A 20,734-nucleotide genomic window follows, 5' to 3' on the forward strand; every position below is an offset into this window, starting at 1 on the left:
TTTGGAGTAATAGAATGAATGCCCAAGATACATCCATGGTGATTAGGTTTATTTGCACCTAAGGTGTATTAGGTATCTATTTAGTGACTCAAAATGAGAGTAATCATTTATTCTCTGTGGCAGTTTCTTCTGGTCAGGAACCCATGAGTTCCTTGGCTGGGTGGTTCAGGCTCAAAGTTTTTCATGAATTGCAATCATCTGAAAGGTTGCCTGGGACCGGAGGATCCCCTTCCTAGGTGGTTCACTCCTAGCTGGAAAATTGGTTCCTCTTCACATGGGCCTCTCCACAGGGCTGTTTGAGTGTCTGCAGGACATGACCGCTGGCTTTCCCCATAGGGAGCCGTCCAAGAGCCCAAGACACAGTAGCAATACCTTTTATGATCCACCCCTGGAAGTCACACATCATCAACTTGGCCATATTCTACTAGTACATTCCAACCCTGTTTCAGTGCCGACCCTGCCCATCTGCTGGATGTGCTATTTTGGACCAGCACCAAAACTCTAAGTCTGTGTGCCCTCATTTATAATGTAAAAATAACAACCTCCCTTCAGGGCTGTTTTGAACGTAAGCCAATGTAAGATTATCAAGCGCTGCTTAGTACAGTGAGCTGCCCCACAACAGACATTACTTAGAAGTGATTTCGTTTCCTTAGGAAGCCTGTCCCTAGTTCGCCTCATTCTCCTGAAGTTTAAACTCCGAGCATCCTTTTTTTTTCCACCCCTGGAGAGCGAGTCAGTCAGACTCCACTCTCCCCAGCCGACTCGATCCCGACGTAGGACTCTTCAGGAGGCGGAACTCTAGTTCCCGGGGCTCACCCCGGCACCGGCGCGCTTTGCGAAAGGACCGGAAGTGGCTCCTTTAGCTCTTCGTCCGAAAGGGCAGTGGGGGGCGGCCGGCTGGACAGTTCGGGAGGGCTCTGCGGACTGGGTCGCCGGCGCTGGGACGCCCTGAAAGCGGAGCGGCGGGGCGCCCGGAGGTGAAGGGGTTGCGCCCTTCCGGCCTAGTCATGCTCGGTTGGAGGCTGCTGGCTCGGACCGGCGCCCGGGTGCTGGACCGCGGCGCGGGCGGCCTGGGCGCTGCCCGGGGCTCGGAGAACAGGTGGGTGCGGAGGACAGACGAGGGTGCGGCGTGGTGCCTGCACCTGTGGCCTCGGGCTGTGGCCTGGCCCGGCGTGGGGTAGGAGGGGGTTCCGTGCAGGCCTGAAGAGTAAGAATCATTGCTCTAAGGACGTGCCCTTTGAAGGATTGGAGGTGTGGGTTTTTTTGCTTTTTAATGCTGATGAGCATTAAAACAAGCATTACCAACAGCAATAATATTATCTGCCAATTAGTGAGCGTTTACTGTGTAATAAATGTTCTTTTAGGAACATTAGTCTCCTTACGTCATGTAGCCTCACCTTAGAGCTGCTATCATCCGTTTTACAGATACCATCATTTTCCCGTCCTATCATTATTCTGCTTTGCAGGTAAAAGGGAAGCTTAGAGAAAAGTGATTTGCCCAAGGTCACTTAACTAATAAGTGAAAAATTGGGACTCTAGCCTGGATGTATCTACCTGCATACAAAAGAGATAGATCGCAGGAAGATTTGCTTCTTTTCTGACCCTCCTGGCAAGAATTACACATCTCTTTCCTGACCTCCATCCTGTAAGGTCTCTCTTGGTGTGTTCAGCTAGTCACAGGTCATGTCTTTTATGGATTTTAGAATTTGCACACCCAGTTTCTTCACCACTCTGAGCCAAGGCCATGTCATTACAGGGGTTTATCAGAGAAAGATCAGTAACCCCACATTTTGTCACCTCTACTGGATGTAAACTGTTAACGTACATGTTCTAATGGACCTGTGGCTTCTCTTGTCTACATAGGACTACTCTGTTAGAAATCTGTTTATCCCAGAGGAGAAGAGGAAGAACTTTTCCTCCAGGGTAACTATTAACAGTTGAAATATGAGCCCCATTATTATCATGAGGAATGTCAGGGAAAAAAACTAGAACAGAATCCAAACCCTTTCCAAAGGCCCTGACTACACTTTCCAACTCATGTGACCTCCCTTCTGTACATTAAGTGGGGAACCTTTTGAATTGTGCTTTCTTTTCTAATTTTTATTTTTACAGAACAGACATCTGGCTTTTGGTTAGAAGTCTTCATGGCAAGAGTGGTACTTGGTGGGATGAGCATCTTTCTGAAGAAAATGTTCCCTTTGTTAAGCAGTTGGTCTCTGATGAAAATAAAGCCCAATTAGCAAGTAAACTCTGTCCTCTGAAAGATGAGCCGTGGCCTATACATCCTTGGGAACCAGGTGGTTATTTTGTATATGTTGTGTTCTCATCGCCTAATTACTGTCTGGCTGGCACGTTAAAAATCGTAGTGACTTCTGAATCAATTTATCATCTCTTTAATTTATTTTTCATGTCTTAAGTGTGTCTATTTCATTGTGGTTTGCAAGTATATTTCCAGCATTCTAGTCTACTGTTAGTGAATGTCTGATGATCATCAAGACTTCCTCAAGAAACTGCTTTGTAGGTGAAAAGAGAATTGTTCTGCAAACGTTTTCTTGTTTTCTTCAGATGAAAAATAATATAAAATAAATCAGGGAAGAAAAACTGGAAGAGTGTGATCTAAACTGTAATGTATCACACAGACGTTTGTAGCTGGGGTATTCTGCCACTCCACGCCTGCCAAGCATAACCCTAGAATCAGGTCTATGTGCCTGGTAGAGTGCTAAATCCATGTGTGGCCAGACCAAAAAGCATAAGGCCTTTCCTGTTCATGGAGTTGCCGTTGGTTGGGGGTTATTGTGGCTGTTGAATTGTTTAATGGCTAGAATTCTTAGTGGAGCAACTTTATCAATTTATGCAACAAATCTAAGTGTCATGGTGGATGCTGACATATTTTAGCAACATGACCACTTGTGTCATCTCAATAACTCCAGCTAACTTCTTAGAATTTGAGTAGTAGATGTTCCCTAATTAATGAGGTTGGATATGAATTGATATTAGGAAAGCAAAGCATAATGATGGATTTATCATGCCCTCTATTAATACCACTATTTTAAATATCAGAATATATCAGTGTAACTATTTTCTTTATTTTGTACGGTTTTCTTATATTTTTTATTTTACAGAGATTTATTGAGTACCAGTATATTATGTCAGGCATGGCTGAAGGCATTTATATCTGGAAGGAACAGTTGTATTTTACAGTATGAATATATCAGCATGTTTCTTATCTGCTTGCTCCTTATATGAAAGCAAAATTTAGGAAATACTGTGTTGACAAATGTTGAAAAGTCTGTGTGAGTATTGATTTGTTTTTAATTGCCAGGTTCCTCTAGAGTAGGCCTTATTGCAATGAAGTTAGGCATGATGCCCTTATGGACCAAAGATGGTCAGAAGCATGTGGTCACATTACTTCAGGTAAGAAACAGAAGATGTAACAAATCTATGTGTGTGCTGAGATCTATTTGTGCAAACCTAAATGGGCAATATTTGTATCCTGAAACATTTGACTGTGGTGAAGAAGAGGTAAAGTTGAGCATAGATACTGTAAAAGAGCTTTACTTCTGATGGTGTCAGTGAATGTTCTCACTTATGCCAGAGTGGTGGCTTTCTTTATACTGACATTGGGATAACTGGGGCAATTAATTAAAAAAAAAAATTGTAACCTAGCTTCTTACAGATCTACTAGTTTAATTCATAATCAGAAAAAATCTCAGTCCCATCTTATTTTCATTTATGGAGTTCTTTCAATTCAAAATTGTAATATTGATCTCTTTACTAACTCAGAATGTAACACTTTTGTCTGGGGAAGTAACATTTTGTTCTCTGAGATAAGGTTAAGCGCTAATGCTTAAGAATATAGGCCCTGGAACCAGAATACCTCAAATGTTGGTTCTGCCATTTTTTAGCTGTGTTCCTTGGAACACTGTGTCTTATCTGTAAAAGAATAATTTTATTCTGTAGGAGAAATCACTATGATCTCCCTCAAAGGGTTATTGTGAGGCTTGCACAAGATTCTAAATGTCAAGCACTTAAAATTTAAAACAATATTAAATGTCCAATAAATGTTAGCTGTTATTGTCTTTATCATTATTATAAAAAGATCACTGATAAAGTTGAGACCTTCATTGCCCAGACCACTTTGAACAGCTCAGTTCATATTGGAGTCAGGCCTTAGACAAGCGTTTAGGGAGGTGATGGGGAGTAAAATGAGACCTCATGCATGTAAGTGCTTCCAGTGTTGACAGGCACAGGTGGCCTGTAAGCCCTTAGTAATTTTTTACTGACTCTGAATGATCAAGGAAAGGAGTATAGTTTCTGGAACTCTACAGAACTTTGGGAGCTTTTAGGAATGATGGGTGGGATTGTAAATTGGTACAGCTGCTTCAGGAAATAGTTTAGCATTATGGAAAAGTTGAGGTACGTGAACCAGTGGTCTCCCAGTTCCACTCCTGAGTGTTACTAGAAAATGTGAACAGATGATTTATAGCAGCATTACTCTTAATACTCCAAAAGTAGAAATAACTTCCATGTCCATCATGGTAGAATGGGTAAATAAATCATGGTGTATTTACATGATGGAGTGCTGGGTGACAGTGAAAATGGACAGAATAGAGCCGCACACAACAGTATGGGAGAACCTTACCTATAGAATCTTGAGTGAAAGCAGGAAAATATGGAGGAGTATATGTGGTCTGACTCCATTTACATAAAGGTTCAACAGGCAGCACTGAACTATAGGATTAAACAATACTTTCAAAGGTAGTAATTATAATGAAAAGTTAAATGATTACCATAAATGTCAAGAGAGGTGGTTATTTCTAGGACAGTTCTTCTCAGACTTTACCTCAGAATCACCTGGAGGGCATATAAAACAGAGGTTCTGATTTAGTAGGTCTTGGCTGAGGCCTGAGAACCTGCATTTTCACAGAGTTCCCAGGTGACTGATGCTGCTTGCCTGGGGACCACACTTCGAGAGCCACTGCTCTAGGGGTAAAAAGGGTGGGGAGGAGGAATGGGTATGAGGGGGGAATTGGGAAGAGACACAGAGGTTTGGGGGATTTTTGACATGTGTAGTGGTTACATGCATATTTTCTTTATAAATACTCATTTTGTTGTATATTTGTGTTTTATGCACTTTTCTGTTTGTGTTATATTCAGTATTTGACAGTGTTTTTTTAAGAGTGTGGTTGGTATGGTGAGATAAGATGGATTGGATGGGCCTCAGTGTGGCTGGTATGTAATGTTAGCATGTGTCCTGGCACATACTTAGTTTTTTTATGTTTGTTTTTTTAGGTACGAGACTGTCACGTCCTAAAATATACTCCAAAGGAAAATCATAATGGAAAAATGGCAGCCCTGACTGTAGGAGGAAAAACTGTATCACGTTTCCATGTAAGGGTGCACTTTCATTCCTAGAATAGTGCATTTCACTAGTTTTAGACCTGAATTCTTTGAGATTCTGAATTCTTTTAAGTTTTGAGGATATCCCATAGCCACAGACTTGTCCAGGAGGTGAACTGTGGATTTGGGGGGAGGCAGTCTGATAGAGCTACTGACCGCAGGAGTCTGGGAGACTTTGAGTTTGCTGTCTGGAACACTGTCTGGAACAAGTAACTTCACCTTCTAAGCTTCAGTATTTGCCCAGATGTAAAATGTGGATAAAAATACTACTTACCTAATAAGAGGTTTGGTACCAGGGTTACGTGAGACTTTTCACATGTGCCTGGCATGTAACAGACACTCAAAAGATGGTAGCTATTTGATTATTTTGTGGTTGTTTTATGTTTATTTTCATTTTTTTTTCTAAATTGTCTCAACTCTTGACTCCAACAGCATGTGAGGATTAATTTTTCATATATTAGAAGTTTTCAGTGTTGGGAAGAAAGCTGTGTATGAAGTCACATCAGATTTTTCTGAATAAAGTGTATTTCCCAAGTAGAATACTAATAGAATGCTGAGTTTGTAGTTTAAATGTGAAAAAAAGTCTGCACAATTAGTATTTTGGGGGGGTTGGGGATGACTAAAAGCAGAGAATGCCTTTCTAGAAATGGTGATGGTTTTCACTAATGGCTGCTAAAACATCTTTAGGTTTACTAAAATGTTGCTTGTCTCTAGATTAACATTTTTCCATTATAAATTATTTATGAACTGAACATGAATGAAAGTTAGGAGACAACCTGTTCTGTGCATCTGTCAAAACTAACAAGTGTTTATCGATTGCCTCCTATTTCCTTGTCATAGTTAACTTTTGAGCACTTATTACATGCTGGGTATGTAGGCATTAAGTCTTTTACATTTATTAACTTACTTTTTCAAAGATAACGAAGTTAAGTAACTCCCTCAGGGACACCCACCAATAAGAGGTAGAGTGACAGACTCTGAAAGCCTTACTTTGTTAATTGTGTCTTGATATCCACCCTTTGGGAATACATAGGGAAGGTGGACTAATAAATTGACTATCTCAACACAGTACTATAAGTGCAACAAGCACATTGGCCAATTCTGCTTGTGGGAATCCTAGGAGGTTTCACAGGGAGGAGACCAGAAAGGAGGGTGGGTGCTAAAGGCATGCCAGGCAGAGTGGGCTCTGCAGAAGCAGATGCATGGAAGAGCATTGGTGCTTGGAAAGAGAAGGGCCGTATGTCTGGATCTTAGTGTGCAGTCGGGGAGAATGTGATAAAGGTGTGGCAGGTGGGGTTGTCAGGATGCAGGGCTAACAAGTTTAGACCTCATCATGTAAACTTTGAGGAACTTTCTGAATTCTTTAACCAGGGCAGTGGTCAAACTGTTATCATGGTTAACTAAATTAGAAGATGCCAGGTGCAGGGAGGACGTTTAGGAGGTTGTTTTAAGCCCTCAGGGAGAGTTGATAAAAGTCTTTTGCCCCAGAGCAGTTGCATTGGGCTTGGAAGAGGCAGGGATTATAAAAAACCAGGTGAGTGTGAGTGTGTGGGAAGAGAACCCAGCAGGTCAGTGCTCATGCCATGACTTGGGACAGGGACAAGGAAAGGGATGCTTTGGAGGAAAGACGTGTTTAAAGTGTTTAAGAAAATCCAGGTGGAATTGTCCTATAAGTATATACTGATCAGCAAATTGGCGCTGATTGGAGTCCTATGGTTTAATAGGCCTATCTCGTAAGTATTAGAGGACTTAGCTATTTTTGCATATTATGGTAGTATAGTTAGTTTATTTTTCATTAAGCCTTCATAGTAATATCTGCTATTCCTGACAGATTATTGCCTAATAATTACAGGGTTCAGATAATACCACAGTAATTAAAAGCATAGTGTGATATTTTGGGAAACATTTTTTAAAAATGTCAAATGTTTGAATTTTTAAGTGTGTAAATATTTGCCCAACTTCCTGTGAATCATGTGAACAGTTCTTCAGTTTGATAGACACCTCTGTTTTCTAATTGATTGTATTTCTGTGTTTTGTTAGGACTGTCATCTTTATTTCATTACTAATTTTGTAAATTTATGACTCTACAGCCTTGGTATTTGTAAGTCAGGTGTCCTGTTGGGATAATCCATTCTGCTTCAGCCTATTTGTGAACATTACTTCCTTGGGACTGCGGTAGTGGGAAATGAGTGGACCTGGGATCAGAAGAGCTGAGTTCTTCCATGGCTGCCAGTAGCTCCTTCACTCCACCTTTTTGAACAGCCATTTTCTTACCCATGAAGACAAGGAATTGGACTTGATGGTCTCTGAATTCTCTCCCAGTTCTAAGTCTCACATTGGTTCTCAAATATTTTAGTTTTTAAGAAAAAACAAAAGTTCCCCTCCAAAAATGAACTTGTCAGCTCAATTTATTCTATTTTACTTAGTGATAAAGATAATCTTATTGATGAAGTCTTATTAACATAATAACTAGGGCTTCCCTTGTGGCGCAGTGGTTGAGAGTCCGCCTGCCGATGCAGGGGATACGGGTTTGTGCCCCGGTCCGGGAAGATCCCACATGCCGCGGAGCGGCTGGGCCCGTGAGCCATGGCCGCTGAGCCTGCACGTCTGGAGCCTGTGCTCCGCAACGGGAGAGGCCACAACAATGAGAGGCCCGCGTACCGCAAAAAAATAAATAAATAACATAATAACTAAACTATTACAGAAACGATAGTACTTCTATTTCTACTTTGATATTTGAGACTCTGGTCTTCATACCTTAAGCTTTATCTCACCAATGAATATATAGCACAGCAAGGTGATTTGGATGCTGTATACTTATACTGTGGTGAATTTTAACCACTTATCTGACATAAACTTTTAAAACTGTTCACTACTCTGGTATAGAAGTGCTACAGAGGCCCTTTTATCCTTCAAGATATTATTTTTCTAGGACCAGAGGTCATGTATTATAATATTAAGAAAAAAGTTTTGTCTTTGAATGACTTTTCATCAGAATAGGATGTGAAAATGAAGTTCTAGAATTCTTTAAAAGTAAAGCATTTTGGTTCAGAAAGGAAAAAGATTTTTGAAACTAAAAGTATACAAACTTTCTCTTGCACATTGTAACCCTCAGGGAAACTGCAGGTAGATTGATTATAGAGGGTTTGAGAGAGAGAAGAGTTAATATTAAATAGTTAAGCATTCTAAAATGAGTTGATTGAATCAGTTTTATTTTTAATAGGGCTAGAATGTTATTTTTTTTTTAATCTGTAAAGAATTTATGCCTCCAAGAAACTAGACTGCTTTGCTTTTGCTATTTGTGTACCTTATAATAAATAAAAACTGATGTGGTACATAGTGTTTTTGAATAAGGAAGCTAAGTGGCCTTAAAGTTGGTTAAATCAATTCATCCTAGGAGCAGAGAAGCATTTTCATTGTGAGGAGGATAATTGCAGAGAACTCTGAAGAGGGAGGAAAAAATGCAACCTCACAGATAGGATTATCCAAGTGTGACTCTGCTGTCAGTCTTTTAAATTGCCTTTTGAAATCATTTATTTGGAAGTTAGAGGAAAAAAATCCCTTTGTTATACTGCTGTTGACTCAACTCAACTTGAACATCTGGTTTTTCTCAGGGCAGATACCCAATTAGTTTTATGATATTTTGATTTTAAAAGAAAAAAATTATTCACTTTTAGTGAAATTGGAAGATAATCAGGAAGTATGTATTACCTTTGTCCTTTTTATGTCTCAGTCTATAGTTACTTAGTCAAGATGTTTATCTTGTCCATTTTGTATTACTAAAAAAAGTACAGGATTTTTCTCATAAGCCTCCTGGAATACTTAAAAACCAATATTAATAAAATAATGTTTTTAAGTTACCAGGTGGAATATGTGAAGGTCAAAAATAAAATTGAAGTCTGTTCTAAAATTTAATAAATCTGAATCCAGTACATCAGGAAAATAATTTTAAGGATCCACATTTTTAAAATTTTTATTGAAGTTTAATTGACCTAAAACACTATTAGTTCCAGATACACAACATAGTGATTCAGTATTTCTGTACGTTACAAAATGATCCTCACAGTTACCATCTGTCACCATACAAAGTTATTACATTATTGACTATATTCCCCATGCTGTACATTTCATCCTCCTGACTTACTTATTTTGTAACTGGAAGTTTACCTCTTAACCTCCCTCACTTACTTCACTCATCCCGTCCACCCCATCCTCCTCTGACAACCACCTGTTTGTTCACTGTATCTATGAATCTGTTTCTGTTTTGTTACCTTTGTTCATTTGTTTTTTAGATTCCACATATAAGTGAAATCACATGGTATTTGTCTTTCTCCATCTGACTTACTTCACTTTGCATAATATCCTCTAGACCCATCCATGTTGTTGCAGGCAAGATTTCTTTTTTTTTATGGCTGAGTAATATTCCATTGTGTGTGTGTGTGTGTACACATATATACACAACTTTATCCATTCATCTAGCGTTGGATACTTAGGTCACTTTCATATCTTAACTGTTGTAAATAACACTGTGAGGAACATAGATGTGCATATATGTTTTCGTATTAGTGTTTTTGTTTTCTTTGGAAGAATACCCAGAAATAGAGTAACTAAATTATATGGTATTTCTATTTTTAATTTTTGAGGAACCTCCATACTGTTTTCTGTAGTGGCTGCACCAATTTACATATCTGCCAACCGTGTGCAAGGGTTCCCTTTTCTCCACATCCTCTCCAAAACTTGTTGTTTCTTGTCTTTTTGATAATAGCCATTCTGACAGGTGGGAGGCAATATCTCATTGTGGTTTTATTTGCATTTCCCTGATGATTAGTGATGTTGAGCATGTTTTTTCAAGTGTCTTGGTCATTTGTATGTCTTTGGAAAAATGTCTATTCTTGTCTTCTGCTTATTTGTTAATTGGGTTGTTGGGTTTCTTTTGCTGTCAAATTGTATGAATTCCTTGTATATTTTGGATTTTGACCCCTTATCAGATATATCTTTTGTGGATATCTTCTTCCATTCAGTAGGTGGTCTTTTTGTCTTAATAGTTTCCTTCACTTTTTAGTTTGATGTAGTCTCATTTATTTATTTTTGCTTTTGTTTCCCTTGCGTGAGGAGACAGATCCAAAAAAAATTTGCCAAGATCTAGGTCAAAGATTGTACTACCTATGTTTTCTTCTAGGAGTTTTATGGTTTCAGGTCTTACATTTAAGTCTTTAATCCATTTTTGAGTTTATTTTTGTATATGATATGAGAAAGTGGTCCAGTTTGATTCTTCTGCATGTAGCTGTCCAGTTTTCTCAACAACATTTATTGAAGAGGCTGTCTTTTCCCCATTGTATTTTCTTGCCTCTTTTTGTCATAGATTAGTTGACCATTTAAGTGTGGGTTTATTTCTGGGCTCTCTCTTCTGTTCTATTGATCTGTGTGTCTCTTTTTGTGCCAGTACCATACTGCTTTGATTACTGTAGCATTGTGGTATAGTTTGAAATCAGGGAGCATGATACCTCCAGCTTTGTTCTTTCTCAAAATTGTTTTGTCTATTCTGGGTCTTTTGTGTTTCCATACAAATTTTAGGATTTTTTGTTTTGGTTCTGTGAACAGTGTCATTGGTATTTTGATAGGGATTGCATGAATCTTTACATTGCCTTGAGTAGTATGACTATTTTAACAGTATTAATTCTTCCAGTCCATTAGCATGGTATATCTTTCCATTTCTCTGTGTCATCTTCACTTTCTTTCATCAGTGTCTTTTAGTTGTCCAAGTGTCTTTTACCTCCTTGGTTAGATTTATTCCTGGGTATTTTATTTTTTGATAATTTGCAATTGCATGTGGGATTGTTTTCTGAATTTCTCTTTCTGATAGTTCATTGTTAGTGCATAGAAAAGCAACAGGTTTCTATATATTAATTTTGTATCCTGTCACTTTACTGAATTCATTTATTAGTTCTAATAGTTTTTTTGATGGCATCTTTTAAGATTTTCCATATATAGTATCATGTCATCTGCAAACAGTGATAGTTTTATTTCTTCCCTTCCAGTCTAGATTTCTTTTTATTTCTTTTTCAAGGAGCCACATTTTTAAATGAACTTTTGTGTTTGCTTTTGTGGAAGAAGTGAGTATGACTGAGGATGAAAAGCAGGGGCCTTGGTAAAAGCGATGTTGAATATCAGTCTTAGATTTCAGCATATGGGAAGTGAAACCATAAAGAATGACTGGAGTGAATGTATGTTATCACTGTTGGAAGAAAGGATAGCTTCCCGAGGGGACTCTGTGAGGTGGAGAACAATCTTCTGTGGACATCCGGAGCAGAGCTGTTCAGTATTTGTTGCACAGTCCCACTGGGGGGCTCCAGGGAGATTCTCAGGGGGCTGCAGACTGATTTAAAAACTAAAGTTCTCTGCTTATAGGCCAATGCCACCCAATTTCATGTCAGCTGAGGACAGCCTACTCAGTAAGTTATAAAGGGGCACAGTTCTTATTTCAAACTGAAATTAGCAAGTACCTGAAGTTTGCTGCATATTCAAATACATGTTCTTCAGATAAGTGTGGCTTATCACTGGACCTGGGACTAGACATGTATTTAACAGACTTTCAGTGAGCTTTGGAAGTACATAGTGGGGGGAGATTATAGGCCAACAGACTGGCATGGGCAGGCACAGGTAAGCATACGTAGAGTACTGTGGCTCATTGGGGTCCTGCAGGTGCTTCGTTTAGGATCAGAGGGGAGGCAGAGGGAGAGGGAACAGCAGGAAGATAAATATTATTGCTTATATTCTCATGAAAGAGGCTCTTCACATCAGGAAGTGGTACAGCTTTTTTGGTAAGTCTTACAGTAGCTATATCAAGAGTTAAGAATTAAAACAGAAAAAAAAGACAACAGGACATTATGGTAAGGAAATAAGTCGTCCATAAAGTTTTCTATTCAAGGATATTTTCTATCCAAGGATATTTACAATAGCAGAACGAAAAAGCAGGGGTGGAGGGAAGAGCAGACAGTAGGACCTGCGAGGAGCTGGGGATGGAGCAGCCACTACAGTCTCTGCTCTCTAAAAGCTTACATTTTGTTGGGCTTGGGGGTGAGACAGGGAAGCTATTGCACAGAAGATAAACAACTAAAAAATGTGTATTGTGACAGATGGAGGGAAGTGCTTTGAAGATTAATAAAGTGTGCTGAGGGCATTGCAAGAGACAGAAAGTGGTGCTATTTTAGGTAGAATAATCAGGAAAGGTAAGTTGATATTTGGGTGAAGACCTGAATGAAGTGAGGGAGCATATTATACAGAAATCTGGCAGAGGCGTGAGGAGAGACATAAGTGAGGGAGGTTAAGAGGTACAGACTTCCAGTTGCAAAATAAATGAGTCATGGGTATGAAATATACAGTGTGGGGAATATAGTCAGTAACTACATAATATCTTTGTATGTGACAGGTGGTAACTAGACTTATAATAGTGATCGTTGTGTAATAGAAATATTGCATCACTTTGTTTTGCACCAGGAACTCACAGTGTTATAGGTCAATTATACTTCAACAAACAAATTCATAGAAAAAGATTTCAGTTTTGTGGTTACCAGAGGCAGGTGATGGAGGAGGGGGAGTTGGATGAAGGCAGTCAAAAGGTACAAACTTCCAGTTATAAGGTAAATAAATACTAGGGATATATGTACAACATGATAAATATAATTAACACTGCTGTACATTATATGTGAAAGTTAAGAGTAAATCCTAAGAGTTTTCATCACAAAGAAAACATTTGTTTTCGTTTCCTTTAATGTTTTATCTATATGAGATGATGGATGCTCACTAAACTTATTGTGATGATCTTTCCATGATGTGTGTAAGTCAGGTCGTTATTCTGTGTACCTATAATAGTGAGGCAGACATTTTCTGCAGTTGTAAATAGCATAGACAGTTTAAGACTATGGAGAGGAAAAGGTAAAGGGAAAAAAATCTGGCAGAATGGCATTCCAGGCAGGGGGACCAGTATGTGCAAAGGACCTGAGGCTGTTGTTTAGTGAGTTCTTAGACTGGTAAGGAGCACATTGTCCCCGAGGCAGGCCAAGCTGGGAGGAGAGTACGTGGTGTAGAACCTTGGAAACCATGGTGAGGACTTAGGACTCGATTCTTCTGCACAAGATGCAGGCCATTGTGGAGACTAACGTAACTTGAATTTAGAAGGATCATGCCAGCTGTGAATGGAGAACATACCAGGGGGTCAGGAGTATAGAAGTTGGAGACGTGATAGGAGGCTACTGAAATAATCCAGACGATATACGGCTGGCTGGGGTCGGGGTGAGAAGTGGCTGATGTGGGCTATGTGTTTAAATAGAGGCTACAGGAATGGCTGATGGATGGACATGGGATGTGAGAAAGAGAAGAGTTGTAGGTGACCATAGAATTTTTCGTCTAAACACAAGTATGGAGCTGCTGTTTATTGAGATTGGGAAGACGAGGAGAGCAGGCCTGGCGGGGCAGGAGCGTGTTGAGTTCAAGTTTAGATGAGTTAAACTTGACTTGTTGTGTGACATCAAAGTGAAATGTTGACTTGGCAATTGGGCAGAAAAATTTGTAGTTCAGAGTAGAGTTTGGGGTGGATGTTAGAAAAGTGGGTCATTAGCCTGTGAAAGAACCAGGGAGTAAGTAGCTGGAAGTGGAGTGGAGGCCTTCCAAGGAGAGAGCAGCTGCCTGTGCCAAGCAGTGCTCATGGTGACCAGGGCATTTGGTGATTTTGACCAGCACGTTCCATTGAGTACGAGGGGCTGGAAGCCCCTGATGAAAGCCTTGTCGTGGGCAGGCACAGAAAGATTAGCTGGAGGAGATAATGTGGCCAAGGAAAGGTTTGTGTTTTAATGTGAGTTATTGTGATTCTTTTATGCTGCTAGGAAAGTTCGAGTGGAAAGGGGGAAATTGTTGAGTAAGAAGATGGTGGGGGCAGTTTCAGGAGTAAAGCCATTGAGTAGGTGAGAGGAGGTAGGAGTCAGTACACAGTGAAGGATTTGGCTTTAATAAGAACATGGACAGTTCATCTGTTATTGTGGTTCCCAGCCCCAGATTCACATGAGAAGCATATGGAGTGCTGAAAAAACGCTGACACCTGGATGCCCCCTTAGACCGGTGAAGTTACAGCCTCCAAGCTGAGGCCTTGGCCTTGGTGTTCTCTGAAAGCTTCCCATGTGCCTCTTGTGCACCTGGAGTGGGGTGGGAGGGTGATGATTGATTTGGCGGTAAAAGCTTGGGGAAGGGCTCTCGATTCTTCTGTTTTTTTCAATGCAATAAGAAGCAACATTATCAGCTCAAAGCAGGGAGAAGGAGGGGAGAGTGCTGGAGGTTTTAAGAGGGTGTGGCGGAGCTGCCTTGGGGAGTGAGAGGGATTTAACAGGGTATTGTGGGTGTGAGAGGGATTTAACAGGGGAATGTGGGTTGGCCAGGCCACACTGGGACTCACTGTGAAGTCTGATTGTACATTTGAATGTGACTTGTCATGTTTCCTCCCAGCTGCTTGGACACAGCAGGGAAATTAGAGCCAAATTTCTCAAGATTGGGGTTCTTGATACAGACGGTCTCCAGTCAAAATCCAAATATGAGGGCTTCCCTGGTGGCACAGTGGTTGGGAGCCCGCCTGCCGATGCAATGGACACGGGTTCGTGCCCCAGTCCGGGAAGATCCCACATGCCGCGGAGTGGCTGGGCCCGTGGGCCATGGCTGCTGAGCCTGCGCGTCTGGAGCCTGCGTGTCCGGAGCCTGTGCTTCGCAGCGGGAGAGGCCCGCGTACCGCAAAAGAAAAAAAAAAAAATCCAAATATGAGCATGACTGTATTTCTTTTCCTGTGGAACAAGAGTCTTTCCCCGTATACTTTGAGCTACACTATGCCAGTTCTTTATATGAGCTACGCTATGCCAATTCTGAGTGTGATGGATGAAAATCTCACCTCCCTTAATTAAGGGCTATAGAGTACTCTTTTGTTCATTGGGGAAGCAGAGTGCTCTTTAATTTGTTTTCCTGGAGTGTTAGTAACTTAGTTTAGATCTCTAGGCATTAAATTCCACTTTTTGTAATTAATGTGTTACTTATATATGCTGCTTTTCCTCTAGAAATCTACATCTATATTGGAATTTTACCAAGAACTTGGATTGCCACCAAAACAGAAAGTTAAAATCTTTAATGTAACAGATAATGCTGTAATTAAGCCAGGTAATCTGAGGTCGGGGAGAAGAGGGAGGTAAAAATACCCAAATATGTGATTTGTTACTGTAAGCCCTTTCAATAAAGCTGAATTCACAATACAAAGTCCCAAACATTTATTTTTAAATATAGAACTGTAACTGATTTAATCACTAGGGACAAACAAGTCTTTTTCTTTTTTAGGTGGAAAGAACTGTAGAGAATTCTTTGTTTTCCATGAAAGAGGGAGGAATGCTTTTGTTTTTAATGTACAGAGAGTTTCACATTTGGAAAAGCCACTCCAGATAAATAAACGAACTTTTAAAATGTGAAGTTCACTGTTTGTAGGCTGGCATTTTATTAAGGGAAGAATAGACCCTCACTGAGATAGGATAATTTGAGAAAATGTAGCCTGAAACAGGAAAGTGACTGACCATAGCACCTTGATGTAAAGATTCTTACTTAAAAATTTCAAAGTATTTTACCTACTCCATGGAATGTCAAAAAGTAAGATTTGGCACTATGATTATATTGGTTCATATAGTTAATGGCATTTTGATGTCTTTGAACTTCAGAAAAGCTCCCTATCTCTTGAACTTGAGTTCTCTAACAAGTAGACTGTAGAAGGATGTTTTAAGATTTGATATTTTAATACCTGAACTGAATTTCTTGAAGTAGAATACAATTGCAATAGGCCTTATTAATAGGGGTGGTAGAGTCAGCCTTGATATAACTTAGAATTGAAGGTATTTTTTGAAGTGCAAGTTTTTCATCTTTGAGGTAAAGTACATGGAATTAAACTAACAAGTATAAAAATTAAGTCCACATTAACTTTTGCTGTAGCACAAACCATATGATATTTTTTCTGTGTGGGGGTGAAAAATGGTCAGATATCAGCAGTTCAGGTCATTCAACCTCGTAGAAATTCGGTCACTTTTTAATCTCCCCTATTTTTCCTTAAATGAAAGTTTTTCTCTGCCCATATAAATCCACGCTGGGTCCTACCTTAAGGACACTAAACCTACAGCACTTTACTCCCTGTTTTAAACAAACAAAAATAGCTTTTGATTACATTCTCTGCTACATTGGTTCCAACTTAAAAAAAAAATCTTTTACTGGATCATGTTAATGTTGATTCCTATTTTTGGATAATTTATCTCTAATAGGAAAAAAAAAAAGACTTGATCCAGCCCCAGTGTTTTTTGAGTCATTCTCTTATTTTTATTTTCCTTATTTGAAATAGGAAATACATCTTAACATATTGTTATTCACAGAAGCAACCAAGAATCTCATGTATTTACCAGCGGGAACAGTGTTGTCACAGGAGTTTTGCCTGTTTCAGCCAGTATCACGTTGGCCTCTGTGAAGGCACAAGCGCACCAGTGGCCGTGGGCTGTTGGCCACTCCAGCACCATGTGCCCCATACTTCAGCCTACATACAGTCCATTAAAATACATTTGTTGAGCAGTTTTATTATTTTATTGTTGACATTTCTAATAATTAAAATTGCAGAAGAGACTCTCCTGACATTTTGAAATCTGATAGCTAGAAGGCTTCCTGTATGTAGTTTATGTTTAATGAAGTTGTTTTTGGGCTGATTTCATACTGATTTTTTGTTTTCTTTTTATAAAGGCACTCCTCTTTATGCTGCTCACTTTCGCCCGGGACAGTATGTGGATGTCACAGCCAAAACGTAGGTCCACGGAACAGGTTTTTTCCTTTTGTTTTCCTTGTATATTAAAAAACAGAGTGAGTGAAAGAAGTGCAGCCTTTCAAAGTCAGTGAATAAAGGATAAGTAACCATTATTCTCATTCATAACTCTAATCCTTAATGTTACTGATGGTACTGGTTTTTAAATTGCACCGAATTAGTTGTTTGTGAAGAGTTCATTTTGGGTTACAGCTTTTTAACTGAGATGAGTGCTTCTTGAGATGGGATTAAGAGAAAGGTCCATTACTGAGTTCCCACAAGGAACTCATGTTCCTTGTGGGCTGGGCCCACATCTGTTTGAAGACCAAAGGCAGCATATGGTTTGTTGGTGAAAGATAAGGGAAGCAGTTAAATTACAAACATCTTGCACTATTTGCGATAGTTGTGCTTAAGGTTCCCCTAAGGTAACTAACTGTATAAAGCATTTGTGGAACTGTGTTAAAATCCTATCATGAGCTGAAAGAATAGGATTACACCTTAGGTGTCTTCAACAGCGTGGCATCATCTCTTAGCACTAGAAGAGACCTCTTCCATAAAAGCAAAATATTTTGTTATGTGTAAACAAGGGTTCAAATTTGGTAGAAATTAACACTTAATTTTCACTCTAACAGAAATGCTGACTTTGAATCATACTTATGTTGGGTGGTGGTATTTGGGGTACTGTAGTTTTTTTTAAATATCTTACCGTCTGTTAAGATAAGCCCAGTACTGGCTAGATAATCTCCAGGAAACATTAAATCTTACAGAAATATTTTTTCAAAAATCAGTTGAGGTTATCTCACTATGGAATGAAGTCACCAAGCCTTTAAATATGTTTATATAGAAATTGTTCAGGCCATGCACATATGGTCACCTTATCTTTGATAAAAGGAGGCAGGAATGTACAATGGAGAAAGGACAGCCTCTTCAATAAGTGGTGCTGGGAAAACTGGACAGGTACATGTAAAAGTATGAGATTAGATCACTCCCTAACACCATACACAAAAATAAGCTCAAAATGGATTAAAGACCTAAATGTAAGGCCAGAAACTATCAAACTCTTAGAGGAAAACATAGGCAGAACACTCTATGACATAAATCACAGCAAGATCCTTTTTGACCCACCTCCTAGAGAAATGGAAATAAAAACAAAAATAAACAAATGGGACCTAATGAAACTTCAAAGCTTCTGCACAGCAAAGGAAACCATAAACAAGACCAAAAGACAACCCTCAGAATGGGAGAAAATATTTGCAAATGAAGCAACTGACAAAGGATTAATCTCCAAAATTTATAAGCAGCTCATGCAGCTCAATAACAAAAAAACAAACAACCCAATCCAAAAATGGGCAGAAGACCTAAATAGACATTTCTCCAAAGAAGATATACAGACTGCCAACAAACACATGAAAGAATGCTCAACATCATTAATCATTAGAGAAATGCAAATCAAAAGTACAATGAGATATCATCTCACACCAGTCAGAATGGCCATCATCAAAAAATCTAGAAACAATAAATGCTGGAGAGGGTGTGGAGAAAAGGGCGCCCTCTTGCACTGTTGGTGGGAATGTAAATTGATACAGCCACTGTGGAGAACAGTATGGAGGTTCCTTAAAAAACTACAAATAGAACTACCGTATGACCCAGCAATCCCACTACTGGGCATATACCCTGAGAAAACCGTAATTCAAAGAGTCATGTACCAAAATGTTCATTGCAGCTCTATTTATGGTAGCCCAGAGATGGAAACAACCTAAGTGTCCATCATTGGATGAATGGATAAAGATGTGGCACATATATACAATGGAATATTACTCAGCCATAAAAATAAACAAAATTGAGCTCATTTGTAATGAGGTGGATAGACCTAGAGTCTGTCATACAGAGTGAAGTAAGTCAGAAAGAGAAAAGCAAATACTGTATGCTAACACATATATATGGAATTTAAGAAAAAAAAAAATGTCATGAAGAACCTAGGGGTAAGATAGGAATAAAGACACAGAGCTACTAGAGAAAGGACTTGAGGATATGGGGAGGGGGAAGGGTAAGCTGTGACAAAGCGAGAGAGAGGCATGGACATATGTACACTACTAAATGTAAGGTAGATAGCTAGTGGGAAGCAGCCGCATAGCACAGGGAGATCAGCTCGGTGCTTTGTGACCGCCTGGAGGGGTGGGATAGGGAGGGAGACACAAGAGGGAAGAGATATGGGAACATATGTATATGCATAACTGATTCACTTTGTTATAAAGCAGAAACTAACATGCCATTGTAAAGCAATTATACTCTAATAAAGAAGTTAAAAAAAAAGGAAGAAATTGTTCAGCGACTTCCCTCATGGCTCAGTGGTTAAGAATCCGCCTGCCAATTCAGGGGATACAGGTTCGAGCCCTGGTCTAGGAAGATCCCACATGCTGTGGAGCAACTAAGCCCGTGCACCGCAACTACTGAGCCTGTGCTTTAGAGCCCGCGAGCCACAACTTCTAAGCCTGTGTGCCAAAACTACTGAAGCCCGTGCACCTAGAGCCCATGCTCTGCCACAAGAGAAGGCACTGCAATGAGAAGCCCACGCACCGCGATGAAGAGTAGTCCCCACTAGCTGCAACTAGAGAAAGCTGGCATGCAGCAATGAAGACCCAACTCAACCAAAAATAAAAATTTAAAAAAAATAGAAATAAATTGTTCAGTATCAGTTGTTAGAATCCACATGATCTAAGCTAAGCTTAACTCCAGATATCAGCTCTTGTCTGTGTGACTTGCAGGATCTTAGTTCCCCAACCAGAGATCAAACCCTGGCCCACGGCAGTGAAAGTGCCCATTCCTAACCACTGGACCACCAGGCAATTTCCCAGCTCTTGTCCATTCTTGTTTCCTGTTCTATCAGCATAGATGGTAGTTTCACTGATTTATGTGCCTGTTTTGTTTTTGGAATATTCTGACTGAGAACCCTTTGAAAATGAACAGTGGCCCACTGGTGCTCTGGGTTAACCTTAGAATCACAGTGACCGAGACAGAGCAGCTTCTTATATCCAAGGAAACCAGATAAATCCAGCATCAGTTTCTTAAATGCGGTCAGATATTTCTTCACTTCCACATTATTACTGCCTACTTTTAAATACGGGCCATTGCACACAGGTCCTAGGGGCCTTAACTTTTTAATATTTATTTATTTTTGGCTGTGTTGGGTCTTCGTTTCTGTGCGAGGGCTTTCTCTAGTTGCGGCAAGCGGGGGCCACTCTTCATCGCCGTGTGCGGGCCCCTCTCACTGTCGCGGCCTCTCTTGTTGCGGAGCACAGGCTCCAGGCGCGCAGGCTCAGTAGTTGTGGCTCACAGGCCTAGTTGCTCCACGGCATGTGGGATCTTCCCAGACCAGGGCTTGAACCCATGTCCCCTGCATTGGCAGGCAGATTCTCAACCACTGCGCCACCAGGGAAGCCCAGGGGCCTTAACTTTTGATTAGCTATTTCGAAGTGGAGTGGG

At 40.0% G+C, this 20,734-nt stretch overlaps 1 protein-coding gene across 1 annotated transcript in view; it reads left to right on the forward strand.

Moving 5' to 3' along the window:
• The first annotated feature begins 870 nt into the window (after positions 1–870).
• Positions 871–20,734, forward strand: part of MRPL3 (mitochondrial ribosomal protein L3) — a 44,530-nt gene continuing 24,666 nt past the window's right edge. Inside the window, exons 1-6 of the mRNA XM_029214666.1 lie at positions 871–1,099; positions 2,113–2,297; positions 3,323–3,414; positions 5,293–5,391; positions 15,492–15,591; positions 17,194–17,254. Of these exons, the coding sequence (XP_029070499.1) occupies positions 1,008–1,099; positions 2,113–2,297; positions 3,323–3,414; positions 5,293–5,391; positions 15,492–15,591; positions 17,194–17,254 (629 nt within the window). The 5' untranslated portion in view covers positions 871–1,007. The remainder of the gene's footprint in view (positions 1,100–2,112; positions 2,298–3,322; positions 3,415–5,292; positions 5,392–15,491; positions 15,592–17,193; positions 17,255–20,734) is intronic.

The sequence above is a fragment of the Monodon monoceros genome, unplaced genomic scaffold, assembly GCF_005190385.1.
Source record: "Monodon monoceros isolate NGI ecotype Baffin Bay Population unplaced genomic scaffold, NGI_Narwhal_1 Super_Scaffold_11, whole genome shotgun sequence".
NCBI lineage: Eukaryota > Metazoa > Chordata > Mammalia > Artiodactyla > Monodontidae > Monodon > Monodon monoceros.